General features: G+C 46.8%; 1 protein-coding gene across 1 annotated transcript in view; it reads left to right on the top strand.

Moving 5' to 3' along the window:
- The first annotated feature begins 576 nt into the window (after nt 1-576).
- The window catches only part of sema6e (sema domain, transmembrane domain (TM), and cytoplasmic domain, (semaphorin) 6E), a 66074-nt gene continuing 48418 nt past the window's right edge, over nt 577-18232 (top strand). Inside the window, exons 1-5 of the mRNA XM_053432823.1 lie at nt 577-663; nt 9468-9671; nt 12497-12611; nt 14593-14650; nt 17981-18037. Coding sequence (XP_053288798.1) covers nt 9527-9671; nt 12497-12611; nt 14593-14650; nt 17981-18037 — 375 coding nt within the window. The 5' untranslated portion in view covers nt 577-663; nt 9468-9526. The remainder of the gene's footprint in view (nt 664-9467; nt 9672-12496; nt 12612-14592; nt 14651-17980; nt 18038-18232) is intronic.

Genomic DNA, 18232 nt, shown 5'->3' on the forward strand with positions numbered 1-18232 from the left:
CTCGACGTGGAGAGACTGTTTGTCCCAAAGACAATGATAAAGTGTTTAATCTTCCCTGGAACAGCGAACCACACGGGCATGATGATGCCATTATCTCGGCGAGGCACTCTCTCGCCGAGAAGCCTCTCGCTCGCCCTTGATTTATATTTCCCTTCATCAGCATCGACCGCTCAGATTGCAAAAATCATTCATTTATAAAAAAGCAGGGCTCGCTGCTTTTGTTCTTGTCCAAGTGAAATTCACCGAATGTACTTTTGTCACACGTTCCCTCAGAAGCTCCCCCCCCCCCCCCCCCCCCCCTCCTCCTCCCTGTCTTACCGGGGACTTAACGTGACAGGGATGGATCACTCCGGGTGACGTCTTTGTGATTCACTAACAAGGGATAAAAGCATTGGTAGAATCTTCAGAGCTATTTATCTTCCTTGATCACTTCTCAACTGCGCTGCCCCCCCCCCCCCCCCCCCCGTGTCTCATCATTGGAGTAGAAGCTGTTTTGGCTTCGCTCTGAGCTGTGACCTCATCACCTTTCCAGACAAACAGGAACAAGCAGGAGGCCACGTGAATCTGAAATCTTCCCTCCTCGCTGCTCGTTTGAAGAAACCAAAACTTCAGAGACACGCCACTCATGATTCACTTTTCCTTCGAAAGGGAATAGAAGTTCCGGTAGGTTGATAATTCATGCAGGATGTCTTTTCAGAAAAATAGGAAGCGCAAAGAGTTTGAAATGCAAACGGTGCAGCTGAGCTAATTGGTACCACGGGGGAGATAGAGATCAAAGAGCCTCTGTGTTAATAGAGAAGTCTCACTCTCTCTCTCTATTTCTTTTTTTTTTTGTCCGCCACCGAGTTAATGGACACAAAGCCACCGTGAAGTCCTCAAAGCGCTGGTCCTCAGCAGAAGCCTCCTCGGCGACGGCAAAGTGAAAGTTGCACATTTCCATTTCCGTTTATTGCAAACAGGCGGCTGCACGTGTGGGCTCTGATTCAGGCCTTGATTCAATTATGGAAACCATTGTCCCCATGGAGGCAGACATCCAGCTGTGGCACATGAAACAGCATCGAACGCACAATAAGTTTGTAACTCACACTTCAAGGTTAGTTTGAAGGTCGGTATCCTGTCTTCTCATTTGTTTAATCCCGGTTTTCTCCTTTTTTTTTCGCCCACTGCAGTGAAAGTTTACTCAGGCAAGTCTCTTGAAATTCTCCTCCACAGTGTGATCAAAGTATTAATTAGTTATTTAGTATATATACGTGCACATATATTCACAGACACACTCACAAACCAAATCTGATCAAAGGAAGAGCACAAACACCACTGAGCCCGGTGCTCTTGTGATCCCTCGTGTTGGTTTCTTCACCTGAGGGAGCAAACATCCCCGAAGCTTCTTAAAGTGACTCATTCTGCTCATTTCCAGCTTCACTGTAGATTGAATGGATTTAAATGATCTAATGTTCAGATAACACAACACTTCCCTCGTGCTGCTCGTTTTCACAACTCACCAAAGCCATCGTGAAACCCTTTCCACCCCAAGTGGTCAACCTGGAAACCTCAGCAGAACTGTTGTGCGACTGGTTTAGAGTCAGACTAGCTGCTATCCACACATTATGCAACTGGGGGCAAAGGAAGGAAACATCATGTCTCCTCTCACATCTGTGTTTTCTTTGTCTCGGAGCCCAGACGGCCGTGTGGTCTCTTTGCATTGACTTGGTTGGAAAGTCCATCTCCTGGCAACTGGACAGAATCCCATTGTTTCTCTGTCGTCTCCCTTCAACACAATACAGCTTTTTATCAGCATATTTCCATCCTGCCACTGCTCTGTTGATTATCAGCCTCATCCAGACAGGTTGTGTGTCTCTCCTCACGACCCTGTAGTGGGTCAGCAGCTGTGTGTGAATCCTGACAGGCTCCGGCAACACAATAGTGTGTAACGTGTCATGGGACAGGAGATTGTCTCTGCTCTTTGCTCCTTTTCTATCGGCATCAGACATCAGTGTGCAGCCGTGGAACAGGGGTGTTGTGTTTGTATGATGTGCACACGGATAAATCAGTTAACGGGAGGAGAACGCTAATTATCCTCGTGCAGCCGTGTGCAGGAAGTCCCCGTCTACCGCACGTTATTCATCGGATTGTGAATATCTCGTTCTTGGGGTGTTTTAATTCCTTCAGAGATTTTGGCTGGTGTAGCGCTGCATGACATGTGATTATGTGATTCTGATTTAAATTTCCCTACATGGTTGGATTGAGTGAACGTCTTTGCCAGGTAATGAAATGACACACACTCGTGCTTCATTCAGAGATTTCTTCAACACTTCCAATCTGGCAAGTTTCAGGTTCTCGAGCACTTTCTCTAAACGCTCCAGAGGGATCGTGCCCCAGTCGATGAGTCCAGTCCCTGAAATAGAAATGGAAACACGCAAAATACAGGAAAACAACAACAATCTCTCTTTACCCAGCTTTTCCCAAACCTTGCCCTGCAAACCTGGGCGGGGCGGGGGGGGGGGGGGGTATCCAATTATGACGCCCTTGAGAGAATGACGGTGCTTAGATTTCTGTCAATACGGGTTCAGGTAGTGTTTCTCAATAACACCCTGAATTATTGATGAGAGAGAGATTGAGAGGAGGCGGGCGGAGTTAACATTCACTTGTATGTATGGAGAGGAGAGAGGAGAGATGAGGGAGGACGGCTTCGGACAAATGCCGCCGAGGGTGTTTTAAAATTGATGGTTTTGATTAGGTGACCCTGAGGTAAGGCCTGTTTTGAAAATGCCATAAGCACCACAGGAGATTGAAGCTGGATCCTGACTGACAGGGGGCAGGGATTGGTCAGGGAGTTATAGGCCTCCCTCAAAATGAATCTAAATAATTAACAGGACTCAGACGGATGAAGATGATTCCTCTGGCGCAGGCCTGATCCTCCTTCGACTGATGGTCCTCTGGGCTTCTTTTCTCTTCAGCCACTGCAAATAGACATGAAGACGATGGATGATGCCTGCAGCGGTTTGTGCAGATCGATCAGAGAACGTCTCGCTGTCTGAGTCCTGCACGGATCCTCCTGTGTGTGAAGTCCGGCCCACTCGCTCTGTAGAAACCGGTCCTGGAAGCAGGACTGACTGAGTCCTGACTGATTTGATACCCATTCACAAATCACTGGGTTTCAGTCGAGTAATTCTGTTTGTATTGAGCGTTGGACTCTCAGGGAGACGCCATCAGGGGACATTTTAAAGAAAATCAAGGCCTTACAAGTTTTTGAAAACAGATTCAGACGAGACGTGGGTTGTATTCTGAGATTTTGTGCAATAAACAAACATTTATTTTATTATTAATGTCAGGAAATTGGTTCCAATCTGTTGTCTGCATGTGTCCCTTCATCTTTTCAACTCATAAATAAGTCTCTGTCCATGTGGCTCATCTTAAACACTATGTTTGAGTTGTGTTGTGTTAGAGAAAGCGAGAGAGACCATTGTCTGCGTCATTGTGAAACGGAAATTCACACATTGAAGTAGTCGTTGCCTCGGAGCTTGAGCAACACCTGCTACTCCTCATCAGATTCTGAACGTTGCCACCTTAATTAACCTCGATCTGTTCCTGCGACTCCTTCATGCTGGGTCCTCTGATTGGAGGGAGTCAGGCCTGGAAAGTCCTTGAAAAGCCCTTGAATCTTTAAGAAGGGGCGTGGGACCCTGCTCAGACACTCTCCTCCCATCTAATGACGTCCGTCGGATCAGTTCAGAGCTGAAACAGTTTCCAGAACTTGTATTGGCTCTCGCTGTCGGCTCGGTCTAACTTTGACATCAATCAAGATCCTCCTCGGACGCTCGGGTATGAACTGGGTTCTAATCTGTGGGGATTCCTCGATGAGCACAGAGCGGGGGAGTCTGACACTGGGTGACAATCGATGGCCTCGCCCGTCACTCGTCTGAACCGAGAGGCTGCTGAGGTTAGAGCAGCCTTCCCCTGAGCACGGGCTGAGTGGCATTGATGGCAAGGAGGGTCCCCCCCCCCTGATAGACATAGCTCATCCTGGATGCCATCTTGCCCCCCCCCACACTCTTTGCCATGGCACAATGCAGGCACTCTGAGAATGAGACTACATTATCCGGACAGCAGGCAGTTGACATACTAATCCAAGAACTAAAGGACTAAAGGACTACAGGGACCATTGATTTTCTATTCTTGGTAAAAGGCGAGAAGCCAGCCATCACTCCTTTTCCACCAGGGATGCTAATGGACTTTTAAAAAATGTTGCCAAGGAGAAATCCCCCCCGGAGCCATTCTGTTTCTGTCACTGCGGGGCCCTTTGAAAAATACTGAATTCCCCAGATTCTATATCTGACATGTTTGTCTTCAGCTTAGACGCCTCAGCCGGGTCAGGTATTTATACCCAGCGTCAGCCTGGTGTGAGACAGGTGACACTGGCAGTCCCTGAACGTCTGACATAAAGGAAGGTTCAAAAAGTACATATTTAAGTTTTCTTTTTAATTTGTAAGAATTACTGGTGTTGAAATCCACTAAATAAGCTTGAATAAAGGTTTAAATGGTTGTTATTGAAAGAACACTTAATGTGTCTATTCCAGATCCATCAAAGTGTAATTGTTAGACATGTTGAACTCAAAAAATCAGATCAAAATCAGATTTTAAAGCAACACTGTGTAACTTTTAACTGAGCAACAGCGCCCTCTACAGACACATGTGGTGATTGATTCTATTGGGATCTAATACTGGGGGATGAAGTGGTTTCAATGTAGACATAAAACAACACCTGTGTGTTGAGTGGAGCTCTGACTGCGTAGTCCCACTCAAAACAGTTAATATTACCCATAATCCCCGGCTTCCTGAACCAGAGGAGCTGCGGCTTTAACAAATCCACCAAACTGATATTTAGAATTCTTCGTATTTTAAGAGTTTCCTGCAGAATATTGGAGATAAATTATTTTTAACTGATCCACAGTTCAGCTTCACTCCTCAACTTGCTGGAGCTGATTTCATGTAAAACCAAGTTGCCCAATATTGCTTTAACTTCTGATCTTTGAAGGTTAATTATTAATTGTATGCTAGGTTGTAGCTACAGTAGAATGAACTAATTTCCACCCCATGAAAACACGAGTCCATAGAATCCACCTCTGAGTCCCGTGGGGGTTGTTCTCTCAATTATTGCCAAATTCTCCTTAATCCCAATTCCAATTTGCCGAGACGCCTTCCACGTGTTTAACCATCAGAAACCTAATTAGTTCCTTTAGGGTTGAGTGAGGAGATGAAATAGCCTCTGGGTAAATGGAGGGGGGGGGGGGGGAACTGCTGTAAATACACAGAAGAGAAGTTTGGTGTGGAAAGGATATCCATCGTCAATATTTACCAAACATGGGGAAATGTTGTTTTCCTCCCCGTGGTGTGTTGTGTTTGAATGTCAGCTGTGACTCAGAGTGAACCCTGGGACGGATGTGAGCTCGTCAGAGAATAACAGCAACAGCTCAGTGCCGGCGGTGATGAGCTGTGTGATTCGTGTCATGGGACTAGAGAGAGAGAGAGAGAGAGGGAGAGAGAGAGGTGGTCTGATGAACCCTCCAGGAAGAGAAGAGGAACAATGTGGCTCGGGCCTCGACAGTGGATTGTTTGTCTGTCGGCGCACCGCTCACATCATGTGGTGTTTTCCCCTCCTGCCACATTAGAATTCCCCATGTGGTTGTTTTTGACAACAACAAAAAAATCAAAAATCATCAGGCAGGTTTTTTTTTATTTGTTTCTACGCTGGTCGGGAAAAGCGAGGGGGGGGGGGAGCCCGACAGCTTGACACCCTGTTATCCTCCCCTAATGCTAATGGGAACCAGTGTGCTGGGGCTGCACATGGTGGCCTTAAAGGTATGGGATTCTGTAAAGTTATATATATATACAACACAGACGAGCCAGGGGGGGTTTGAACGGTGTCACTGAGACCTTGGTGTATGAAAAACTTCAGAAACAATACACACAATGAGAAATGTGTGTTGATTTGCATGAATTATATAAATCCCCTCCTCCTCTGAGCATTTCCTTTTTAAATGAATTCCATCCGTGGCTTTACCACAGATACACCCTCACATCCTGGACTGTACCTCCCACTTGACTTCTCATCCTCTCACCATGATCACGGTGTTCTGCCGGTGACCCTGCGCCGCTGCCGAGCTTCCCCCGGCCCGCGGAGAGCAGAGGCTAATGTGGCTAATTGTGTCCGAAAATGTGCCGAGAGACCGGGGGATCCGCGAGCTCGTTATAATCTGACCGGTGTGCTCGGCAGATAGGTCGGAGCAGAGAGAGAGAGAGAGAGAGAGGGCGGCTTAAACGTTTCCCCGGCAAAGGGGCTCCGAGATCTCCACGTGCACAGAGGTGCCAGGCGAGAGGTGCGCTCCATTCTGCGGCTATCGAAAGCGGGTGGGTGGATTAGCCTCGGCAGCACCGCGGCCCCGGTGAGGTCAGGGACTATTAAGGGACCGACTCAGCGCTCGGATTAAGCTCCTCTGTTCGGTGGCGTGCGGCAGGTGTTGGCAGGAAGTGGACCCCCCCCCCCCCCCCCCCCCCCGAGCCGACAGGTGCTCGCGATGCGATGCAGTTGATTGAGGATAAAATTGGACTTTAGATTTTTAAGTGTGACTTTTTATGGGACCATTATCCCGGGCCAAGTGGGGACTGGTGAACATAAAAATGTACTTGCGTGAGTTTATGCATGAATTTAAACGACTATGTCCTCGTTCGATGCCCAGCGATAAAGACTGAGATTTAAAGTTTGTTCTTAACGTCTCGTTTCTACATTAACCCAGCGAACGGCCGGGGGATGCCAGAATGATTCTGTGTGGATGCATCCTATCTGCCTGGTAATCCCAGTGAATGTCAGATAATCAATGGAGCGCCCCCTGGTGTCCCGGAGAAACCCCCGTTCTCCTCAGAACAGACAGCGTCTCCCAGATGGATTAACGAGTCCATTTCATTAAAAACAATGATCCCTCTCGTCCGAACCCCAGAGCATGGGGTACAGAGCAGGAACATGGGATGGGGGGGGGGTTTGTGCAGCAACTTGTTGGGAACCAAACTTAAAGCCATAAACTTTAATAACTTATATACATTAAGATTGTGTTGACTGTAAATGTCAACAGAACATGCACTAGAAGAACACAGATCATGCTTCTTGTAATCCTCTCTGCAGGAAACACTCTGTAACTTCTCTGTAATCCCAGTGACTCTATGATAATTTATATTTCAGACAAACTTGAAATGCGAAGGCGGATTTTCTCCTCACCGTTAAGAAACTTGGCTCAGAGCTAACTAATTTGTTTTTACATCATCACAGCCCTTTATCCTCTCATAGTCAACTCCCCTGTTTTTAATGGGACTGGCTCGGGGCCAGTATAACCAGTTCTAGGAGGAGGTGTGTGTGTTTTGTTTTGCTGTGTCGTGTGTGCGGGGGTGTGAACCTCCGTCAGCTCGCTGCTGACTGACGCAGTTCTCCACGTGTTGTGATGATGTGGCAGCAGTCGTTTCTTTAATCCTGAAGTTGACATGTCCTCGTAGCTTAAGTTTGCTCTGTGGCTTTAATCCAGCCGAGTTTGCAGAATGTCTCCGGCAGCAGCTCGGAATGATAAAGTCATCATGGGACCTCATGCTCCGTGTCTCCTGGCTTGTAGTCGAGGTGTTAGCTTGACTTTCAGTGTATGAGACGGGGTTTTGCATAAGCTCACTATGGTTGTGCGTCACTACCACACTCTGCTGGCTGCTGGCTTCCTGTCCCTTTTGCCCTGTGGGTCGTTAATAAATGTCAATAACTCCTCACGAGGACATAATGATGCCGGGATGTGCTGGTTTACCTGAAAGTGAACTGGTTCTTATTCTGTGTTTTGCACCTGCGCCGTGTTTAATCTCTGTTTTGTTGGGAATTTAAAGCTTTTCACTGATCAGAGTCCTTTTCGTCCCCTGAGTGTCTCTGGCACATTTTAAGGGATTTGTCTCAGTTCCATCAGGTGGGAGTCCTCGTTGGCAGGAATCCCCGTCCACATCACGGCACATGAGGCTAACCCATCATGTACACTGTCATCATGCATCGCCCTGGGCCGGCCACACGAGCAGACCCCCCCCCCCCCCCCCCCCCACGCCCCTCGATTTATGGCGTCGCGATGGCCACTTGGCCTCGTTGCTAAATGCAGCTTCCTCCCCTGCATTCAGATGAAGCGGGCTATTATCAATATTGATGACGGTTCATGTCTCTGTTGACTTACTTTCCTGTTCCCACTTAAAACCATGTGGCCCGTGTCTCATTGCCAAACCACACATGGCATTAACCCCCCCCCCCCGCCCCGCCCGCCCCCCCCCCCGCCCCCCCGCCTGTGGAGGACACAATGCCCTTAATAAGCTCAGGTCATCACAGTTTGAAGTTTATCTCAACAGATCCGTGTCTTTGCTCAGATATGAAACGTGTTGCTCGTTCTCTCGCGGTCTCTCTCATCCTCGGAGTTTCTCTACGTGTCAGAGGGAAAAGGTAAAGTGACTCTGAAAGGAGGCGGACGAGGTCGGGACATCTTCACACGAGACACACAACCCGTCCCCGTCTTCTGTCCTCCTCGCTCTTCTGTGTGCGGCGGTGGAGAGGAAACGTCTTTATCTCTGACTCGACCCTTTGCCTTTGTTCTCCGGCTGCTGCTTCAGCTCTGTAATTATGCAGATGGAGACATTCTTCCTATGTCTGGTGATGTACAATAATGTATCACAAACCTGTTTACCGGCCAAGTTCCCTGTGAACGTGTTTGTTTCCAGAACAAATGCTCAGAGCACAATAAACATGATATCAGTGGAAATTGAGATGTTTATGTTTTTATGTCTTATTTTAGTAGAGTTCCATCGAAATGGAATTCAGGGCAGATGCCGACACTCTGATTAAATTACTTCTCTCATCCTTTCCACCGTGTGCCTTGTGACTGCATACTTTGTGTATACTTTGTCCTTCTGTGTACTTTGTTTTGAGTACTTATATGTTCTTGTGTTTGCACCGGGGATCAGAGAGAAACAGCTTTTCAATCCCGTCTATGTCCTGAAGAGCAGAACTAACAATAAATTGACTTTGACCTACATATAATAATAATTTGGTTTTATTTTTTCCAACCTACAAACCTACTTGATTACTCTCATTCTGCTGTTTGCTCACTTTTTACATCTTTTATCTTTTATATATTTTTTATTCAGAAATGTTTATGTCGAAATAAATGTTACTTTGTATAGATATTGGAAAAAAGTGAGTAAATAAGAAGTAAACAGTGAGTAAATATATACTGGTTTTCTATTTTTCATTGCTTTCCTATGTGTGTTGTATTTATTGCGTTTTTATGTTTCTATGTTAATTGTAAGCACCAATTACCAGAGCAAATTCCTTGTAGGTGTAAACCTACTTGGCAATAAAAAAATACTTCTGACTTCTGACTTCTGACCTTCTCCATCATGTCTGTTTTCAGGTGGGAGGGGAATCGACCCGGTGCCATGTGTTTCTAGTGAGGTCTCATCTTCTGCCACCATGAGGCTGATGCCCGGCTCGCCTCCGCCCGTCCTGCCGCTCCTCCTGGCTCTCACCCTCGCCGCCGCCTCCTTGCCTCCTCTGTCCTCAGGAGCCGCGCCGTTCCCCCAGGACCTGGAGCCAATCAGCAGCGTGGGAAGAGACTGTGAGTTCACACTCTGTTGTGTTGCTACAGCAGGAGCAGATGTAAGAGTGGAGCTCGGGTCACTGTTGTGTTTGAGTCTCGTCCCCGGGGACCAGGGCTCAGGGAGGTGGATGTGTTTGAGGACAAGTTCCCAGCGAGTGCATATTAGCATCGTTTTATTCTGCTGCTGGAACATCCTGTTTTCTTTGAATCTGTTTTTTTGGTGATTTTGTGAGAATATGTCTGAGATTCTGATCCGAGATGTTCTGGAAAATGAAGCTTTGATGGATCAGGCAGGTCAACGTGACTCAAACCACAAATAAATTGGCAACAGCTGCTGATTGGATGATTACTTTGCTTGGTATGAACCAGCTGAAAAGAACTGAAGGTTCCTGATATTGATTTAAATGGAAAAAATCTGTGTAATCTCCTGGAAAATATCATTTTTTAAACAAATAACAAGTATTACACTTTGCTTGAAACCTCGAGCAGCAGAGTGCCTACTCACACCTACGCTCTTATGAAACCACATTTAAATCTACTTGATCTAAACAGAATTACACACTTTAAATTCAAGAGTTTACCAGCAGCTCCCCCCCCCTCCCCTCCCTCCCCCCCTGTGATTCATCAGTGCCACCCAATCACTGGGGAGGTCTTCAGAAAAGATCCCGACTGCCTGTAATGGCCCATAATTGAGTTAAGAGGCGGCTGAGACCACGGCCCACGCACTGTAATTGATCTATCTGGAGGAGAGCAATGCAGCCATTAGCAGAAATAGCCGCGCTAATAGTTCTATATGTGGCGCTCTATCCCAGGTGTAATGGGAGCAATCTGTCACCTCTGGTCCCAGCAGCTGACAGTGGGACACGAGGTCGCTCACCAGTCAGAGACACTTCCTGTGTGAGTCGCTCGTCAGGTGGAGGTCGATGAAGGCGAAGCTAAGAGATGCTTCCTCCGGGACTCGCCTTGGCTCTTTGACTCTTAGTGACAGATGAGGAGACTCGAACCCACGTCCTTCAGTAGGCGTTTGTTATTTTATGTAAACTGGCAAGATGCTCTTAGGAAGTGAGCCACGTACAACTCTGGAGGAACATTCAAATTCCACGTTGAACCACCGGGCCATCATCAAAATACATAGTTTGCTGATAGATATTGTGATATTAATTGCTGCAGCTAGAAATACAGTGAGTCCAGGTGCTCGTCCTCTCGGTCCACTGGTGTCGGTGCTGGTCTGAGATCAGCAGCAGCCTGAGGATGTTGCTGCACGTTGCTTCACTTCAGTCTCTTCTCAGCAGAGTTGCTGCACAGATCTAAATGTGGACACCCTCCCCTGCTCTGTGATGATTCAACCCCGGGCCGTGCCCCCGCTGCCCCCTAAACTTTAGAGGGTGTGAAAGTGCTGAGGAGTAATTAGAAGAGCTCGTTGACCCGGGGGGAGCGGTGGAGCGGCGGTGGACCACGGAGCCGCTGGGAGTCTCCTCACCAGACAGAGCAGCGAGGTCCAGCGCTCTACCAGACATTAGGCGCTTAAATCTTTAAACAGTGGATTGCAGACGAGCGTTGAGGGGAACACACGGCTCCCTGTAGAGGGACCCGTTTCAGACTGTGGTGTAGTTCTAGTGGGTCTTTGCTAATTCAGCAGCAGCCCGGGTCAGATGGGAGCCTGGAGGGCACTGAACACAGGACGGTGCAGATCCAGAGCAACACAGGATGGTGCAGATCCAGAGCAGCGTGGCCTTCAGCTGAATCACTGCTCTGGAAAAACACAGAGGAAAGGGAAAGGGCGGAGGATGAGTGTGATGTGGAGGACAGGGTGGTGTAAGTAGGCTGTCAGTAGTGAACAGGCAGATTCTACTTCTGCCTCTAGCTTCCTTTTCTCTTTTTTTAAACACATGCATGTCCTCCCCCCCCCCCCCCCCCCCCGACCGCCTGACGTCCTGCTCCTCAAACCGCTCGGCAGCTTCTCCCCACGTCCTCCTGTGAGTCGGCTGGAATTAAAATGCAGAGGAGGGAGAATATATATATATAAAAAAATGAAAATCTGCCGCGGTGCAACACAGAGTGGATATTATATCACTCTCCTTTATATCGTTCTCTTTGCACCACTTCTCTCACTTCATCTTATCTAATATTTTCATGCTGCTGCCTCCTCATTTTGTTTTAGCGCATGGACGCGTCTGATTTCCACCGAGTCAAACTGCAGCCGCCCGTGGAAACAGAGAGTTTATACTTTTGACTTTTTTTAACCACGTGATATCATTTAATAAATGGAACACCTGACAACAGCAAAGTTAAACCTCGTTGACCTCCAACTGTTTCTGTTTGAATGTTGACCAGACAGAGACACGTTGTGATTTGTTGCCTCGTCCTTAAGAACTTCTCACCAGGAGCTATTTATTTAAATCACACTGACTTCTATGACACTGCTGTGTAACTCACAACTCCCCCCCCCCCCCCCCCCCCCCCCCATCCATCTCCACGAGTGCACATTAGCATACAGTGGGTGTGCTCTGGGTGTTTTAGCACAATGCATCTTTCATTTTTGTGTTATTTTTCCACTGTGAAGGTGAAATGTTTCTCTCAGCTGCTGATTTGTTGTTAAATGTTTGTCGCTCTGCTGCTTCTTGACCGATGTGAGACCATCACAGACAGTTTGTAGAAGCACTGACATGTGATGACTGAGATTTAATAACACGTGGAGGAGAGCTGGTCTGAGTCTCCTCGTCGTTTTATCATCTCTCTGTGAATCGCTGTCGAGGTTCAGCTCTGGCTTTCTCTCTGGTTTTAACATCTTCTCCTCTCCGTCTGGTCCCCCCCCCCCCCCCCCCCCCCCCCCCCCCACGCAGCCTCCTACCTCTACCCCAGCTTCCAGGGCCTCATGTCGGACAATGACACCGTCCGCCTGGGCCTGGACTTCCAGAGGATGCTGAGGATCAACCACATGCTCTACATCGCTGCTCGGTGAGTCACCAACTCTCACCGGCTGGTTTCATGTGACATAGAATCTGACACAAAGCTCTCGATGCACTTTTATTAGCACTGTTGGTTTCTGTCAATATTAGGAACATTTACATAGTTGTACCTCTGCTATAAACAGAACATTGTCATTTTAAAGAAAGTTATCTCACAAGCATCAGATGAAAACCTCAGGTTGACTGAAGAAGTGTCAGTGAGCTGCTCTGAGTCCCTGCTCGGCCCCCTGCTGTCTTCACCGAGCTGCCAGCTGCTCTCCTGCTGATTAATAAGATATAAATTTAGTCTCCTCTTATTTTTGTTTAGCAGAGAATTTTTTTTCACCAGGCTTTATTATTTTTTGAGGATACAACGTGTTGATCACAGTTTAACGACGTCTCATCATCATCTCGTCTTAAAAAGGAATCCATGTTGAGAAAAATATGTTTTCATATCTTTTGCTCATGAAGTTAACTCTAATGTGAAATGAATGCACACAGGGTGCACTGATAGTTCTTCCATTTCAGAGTAGTTATGTTTCATAATTGTTTCATTTAGTTGTTTAGTTCAATAGACTGAAAAAATATGATCCAGACTTTCCAGACCCCGACTGTTTTATATCTTTTCTTTACCGGCAGACAAAGATTCCCTGAAGTGTCCATTAGATTATATAAAACATTCTATAAGGGTTTGTATTTCCGTTTATGGTTTAATTAACAGAAAAAGTTACTTTTCTTTGTCGTTGTATAATAACAACCTCTTAGTTTATCTAAATCTGTTCTTATATCGCTGAAAGAGAAGTTTTACTCCTAAATACTGAGGAGTAATACCTCCTCTGTGCTCCTCTCAGACCTGAGTGTTCCTCCTCCTCTGTGCTCCTCTCAGACCTGAGTGTTCCTCCTCCTCTGTTCTCCTCTCAGACCTGAACGTTCCTCCTCCTCTGTGCTCCTCTCAGACCTGAGTCTTCCTCCTCCTCTGTGCTCCTCTCAGACCTGAATGTTCCTCCTCCTCTGTGCTCCTCTCACACCTGAGTGTTCCTCCTCCTCTGTGCTCCTCTCAGACCTGCATGTTCCTCCTCCTCTGTGCTCCTCTCAGACCTGAATGTTCCTCCTCCTCTGTGCTCCTCTCAGACCTGAATGTTCCTCCTCCTCTGTTCTCCTCTCTGACCTGAGTGTTCCTCCTCCTCTGTGCTCCTCTCAGACCTGAATGTTCCTCCTCCTCTGTGCTCCTCTCAGACCTGAATGTTCCTCCTCCTCTGTGCTCCTCTCAGACCTGAATGTCCCTCCTCCTCTGTGCTCCTCTCAGACCTGAATGTTCCTCCTCCTCTGTGCTCCTCTCAGACCTGAATGTTCCTCCTCCTCTGTGCTCCTCTCAGACCTGAATGTTCCTCCTCCTCTGTGCTCCTCTCTGACCTGAGTGTTCCTCCTCCTCTGTGCTCCTCTCAGACCTGAATGTTCCTCCTCCTCTGTGCTCCTCTCAGACCTGAATGAGCTCCTCTCTGCTCCTTGTGCATCACTCAGTCTAATTGTGTGCTGCTCCCCTCTCCATCAAGATGTCGTAGGTTAATTATCCAAAAAGTAGGAGGTTGCGCCTCCTCTCCTTATTTTCATTGTGCAGAATAAATTCCACCTCACTTCTTGGCTCCGACTCAAACTGCGGTGCTCTCGTGCCAAGAGCCCCCCCCCCCCCCCCCCCCCCCCCCCCCCCCATCCGAAAGAGGTACAGAGATCTTTAATGTTCCTAAATGGAATTGTTATTTTACCGCGGCCTTTCCCCCCCCTTCCCACAGTGATTCATATGGATCGGGTCGATAGATGGAAAAGTTTTGCTGGTTTGAAAAGTAAAAAATTGAAAAGCCAATAAACCTCCTGCTGCTCCACGTTCTCGATCCAGCAGGAGAGAAGCCCTTGTTTTTTCAAAGCACAGGTTTGGTGATTTAATAACTTCTTCTTCTTCTTCTCCTGACATGTCATCTCTCCATCTCTTGCAGGGACCACGTGTTTGCCGTCAATCTGGCTGCTTCGTCCGAGCAGATAATCCCACGACAGGTAGGAATCAAACCAATTTATCAAACCAACATGTTCTTGTTCTGTTTAACCTTTCTCTAAACTCCTGCTCGAGTCGATATCACTTTATTAACGTATTATTCAACGTGACTCTTGTACAAACACGACCTGTTGATATTTGCTCTTCTACATCCAAGATGAATTTCCTGTTTCCTGAGAATTTGACATTTAAGGAGTGTTTGATTTGATCAAAGCCGATAGTTTAAAAATACTCGGCTCACTCGATAAATATCATAAACGTGGATTCAGCCAGTGGAAAGCAACAGTCCCCTTGAATTAAAATCAATCAGTTCCCTAAAGAAGCCTGATTTTTCTAATTCTTCCCTGACTCATAACTCACCCTTCCACAAAGTTTCATGGAAATCCATCCTGCACTTTTTCCATAATCCTTCCTTCTGACAAACAAATACCAGTGAAACCATAAAACCTCTGTGTTTTCTGCAATAACACACCAGTCCCCTGTTTTTCTGTGTTTCTGACCCACAGCAATTTAACAGAAAAACAAAACCAAGCTTCCTGTTTGTATCCGGTTGTTTTCCTTTCTGCACTTTGCCTCCCGTTTCACTCGAGTATTAAGCAATCTCTCTTCAGACATATATCCAATACAAGTGGCGCGCCGGCTCTCTCGTGGCTGCTGAAGTGCCGCGCTCGCTCCTATCTGAATCTCATTTGTCAAACATGATTGCACTTAAATAAAAGCCCTCCGAGGCCCCGGCTTTACTTTGCTTATATTTAGATTAGTGCCAAACACGGATATTCATTCTGATCCGGCCGCCGGTCCACGTCGAGGGGATCTGGAATATTGATTTCACCGTCAGCCGTGGCACAAAGCTCTGGGATGTGATGTGTGTCCATCTGGTTCCAGTTACCTTCTGTGAGACGTTAAAAGTTTGTGTATGATGCTTTTGAAAAGGCTTCTCTGTGACAGCAGAGTGGAAACTTATTGAAGCTCGTGTTCCTCCGTCACACTCCCGCTCCTGCTCCTCCTGTTCCGAGCTCCATCGTTAGTGTGTGACTGACTCGCGCTGCCAGGAGACGAAGGGTTCTCTTCTTCTCAGATCCATTTTTGAACCAGCTCTTCATCTCCCCCCCCCTCTCCTCGTTGATCCCCGTGGGCCTGGGTGGCCATAAGTAATTATTAGTAAACCAAATGGAGCATGGACAAGGAAGGAGCTATTACCATAACGCTGACTTCTCCTGAATCATGTCTGATCTCCTCAAAGTCGCACTGGAGGAGTTCCAGGTGATGGCCTGTGGGGGGGGGCTTCAAGCTCAAGGAGTCTGTCACATGTTGAGTTCGCCCTGAAGGAAAGTGATGAAGATGAGGGTGGGGAAAAACCTTTTTAAGTAATAACCCATTAAAATGATCAATCTGAATATGAGCAGCTTATGTCTCCTGTACAGGAAACGGCCTTATTCTTTATTCCTCATCCAACGATGTTCCCTCAGTTTCACGATCACAGTGACTCTAGTTTTTTGTTGGTTGTCGTGAAGCACAAACCGCTTCATGTGAGCGAGTCCCCGACAAAAGCCCGGTTTACTCCCGTGTGATTCCTGCAGCGAGCTCCACGCCACTCAGTCTCTTTAGCACGTCTGAACGAAGCTCATTTAAGATGCACGTCTCCTCTTCATCAACAACACGCTGCCAGGTTTACTGGATTCACAGGTTCTAAGTGAAGTGTGTGACTTGAGGGCTGGAATTAGAAGCTGTCTGAGAACAAGGAGACAGGAGAGCACGGGGCTCATGGTACAAATTGTGTGTCAGGGACCGAGAGGACTGACCCTCGGCCCCAGTGGTGTGTTACACTACAGGCTCTTTGTGAGGCTGTAATGGAGAAACCAGTGATCCCAGTTTGTTTCCCCAGTTCGGTGCAGCAGCGTTTAGCATCTCAGGTGAAGAGAGTCTGATGGATTTCACAGATTGGGATCTGGTATGACGTAATGAATAAATGACTCAGATAGGATGTTACGTCTAATTTCTTAATTCAAGTTCTATACAATAGGTTATTTTTGAGTTATATTTGTATTTATTTGTTATTAACTTTATGGTTCAACTGTAAAAATTCAAATCTTAATTACATTTCTTTGTTAGAAAGGTTTGATAATGACTTTTTAGGGATCAGGGAATTATTATCAGGCCAAATCATCCATATTTACAAGATAAGTATCTTTTATTTATCTTACAATACTGAAGCATTACACAGTTCACAGTAAAAGACGGAGTAGAAACTCAATTAAACACATTTTCTAAATCATTTATCATAAATTATATATATACATCTGTGTATAACTCCCTTTTATTGCTCGGAGTTGGCCCCAAAAATCAATACTGGTTAGATTCCATCTTCCTGGATACATGATAGATTAATTTGTTTATTCATTCAGTGGGAATTAAATTGCACTGCATTACTAAATAACTTGTATATTCAGAAATGTGCTGTTGACACAAGTAGTCGATGTGAAAACAGTAATTAAAATGTGCATATTCTTGAAAGTTTGTGTAAAATCATCTATTTAATATCCAGACTGATTATGGTGCTTGTCAGACACACGAGGATCATCTGAGGAGAGAAGTGTGGAGCTTTCAGATCCGCAGCAGAAACGAGTCGAAGCTCTAAAGTGGCTGAAACCTCTGAAAGTCACATTTGGCATTAAAACCTAACGAGTCTGAAAATACCAGGAGCAGAGCCGGTGTCTCCGACTCCCGGCAGAGCGTCCCACAGAAGACACTTTGTCTTGTTCTTGTGAAGTTCAGTCCATGATCCCGGAGTTTGATGTGTCACTGAGTGAAACATCAAACTCCTGTGAGCGGAGACCAGAGAGGATCCAGTGAAGGAAACTGGGCCCGGAGGGAATTCAGTAAATATTCCCACGGTGGACGGGAAACATTAAACCTTCAGCTGCAGAGCCTGTTAACAAGGGGACGCATCTTCTGCTGCAGAACAGGAAGTGTGTCTGTGGTCTGGAGCTAATTGGGACTAATTGACTGCTCCTCGTATGGACAGTGATAGAAACGTCCTCTGCAGAGGTTCGATTCCCGCACGAGTGTTGAGTGTTTTTTTAAATCCCTGTGGAACAGCGAGAAGCTGCGCAGGCCACCGCAGGCGTCCCTCTGTTTCTGTTTGTCTGTGTGTTTGTGTGTTTAGCTCCACGACAGTTTATGAAGTTAATGAGATTTGCATCACAGTCGTCTCCTAACGGCACTGGGACGATGGGGACAGACAGAAGCTGGGACATTGGGGACAGACAGAAGCTGGGACGGTGGGAAGCAGCTCCTCTGTGTGCTGACAGCCTTTCTGCTCTCTGTTTCAGAAACTGACTTGGAAGACGAAGGATGTGGATAAATGCACCGTGAGGGGGAAGAACAGCGTGAGTACTATCTTCAGCACACACACACACACACACACACACACACACACACACACACACACACACACACACACACACACACACACACACACACACACACACAACAATCTTCCTCCATTTCTCAGTTTAAAATCCTCTTCCTCTGCCTTTGCCCTCGTTTCCTCCACTGTGGAGTTTTTTAAGTGCCGATAGTTT

This window comes from Pleuronectes platessa, chromosome 10 (genome assembly GCF_947347685.1).
Source record: "Pleuronectes platessa chromosome 10, fPlePla1.1, whole genome shotgun sequence".
Lineage (NCBI taxonomy): Eukaryota > Metazoa > Chordata > Actinopteri > Pleuronectiformes > Pleuronectidae > Pleuronectes > Pleuronectes platessa.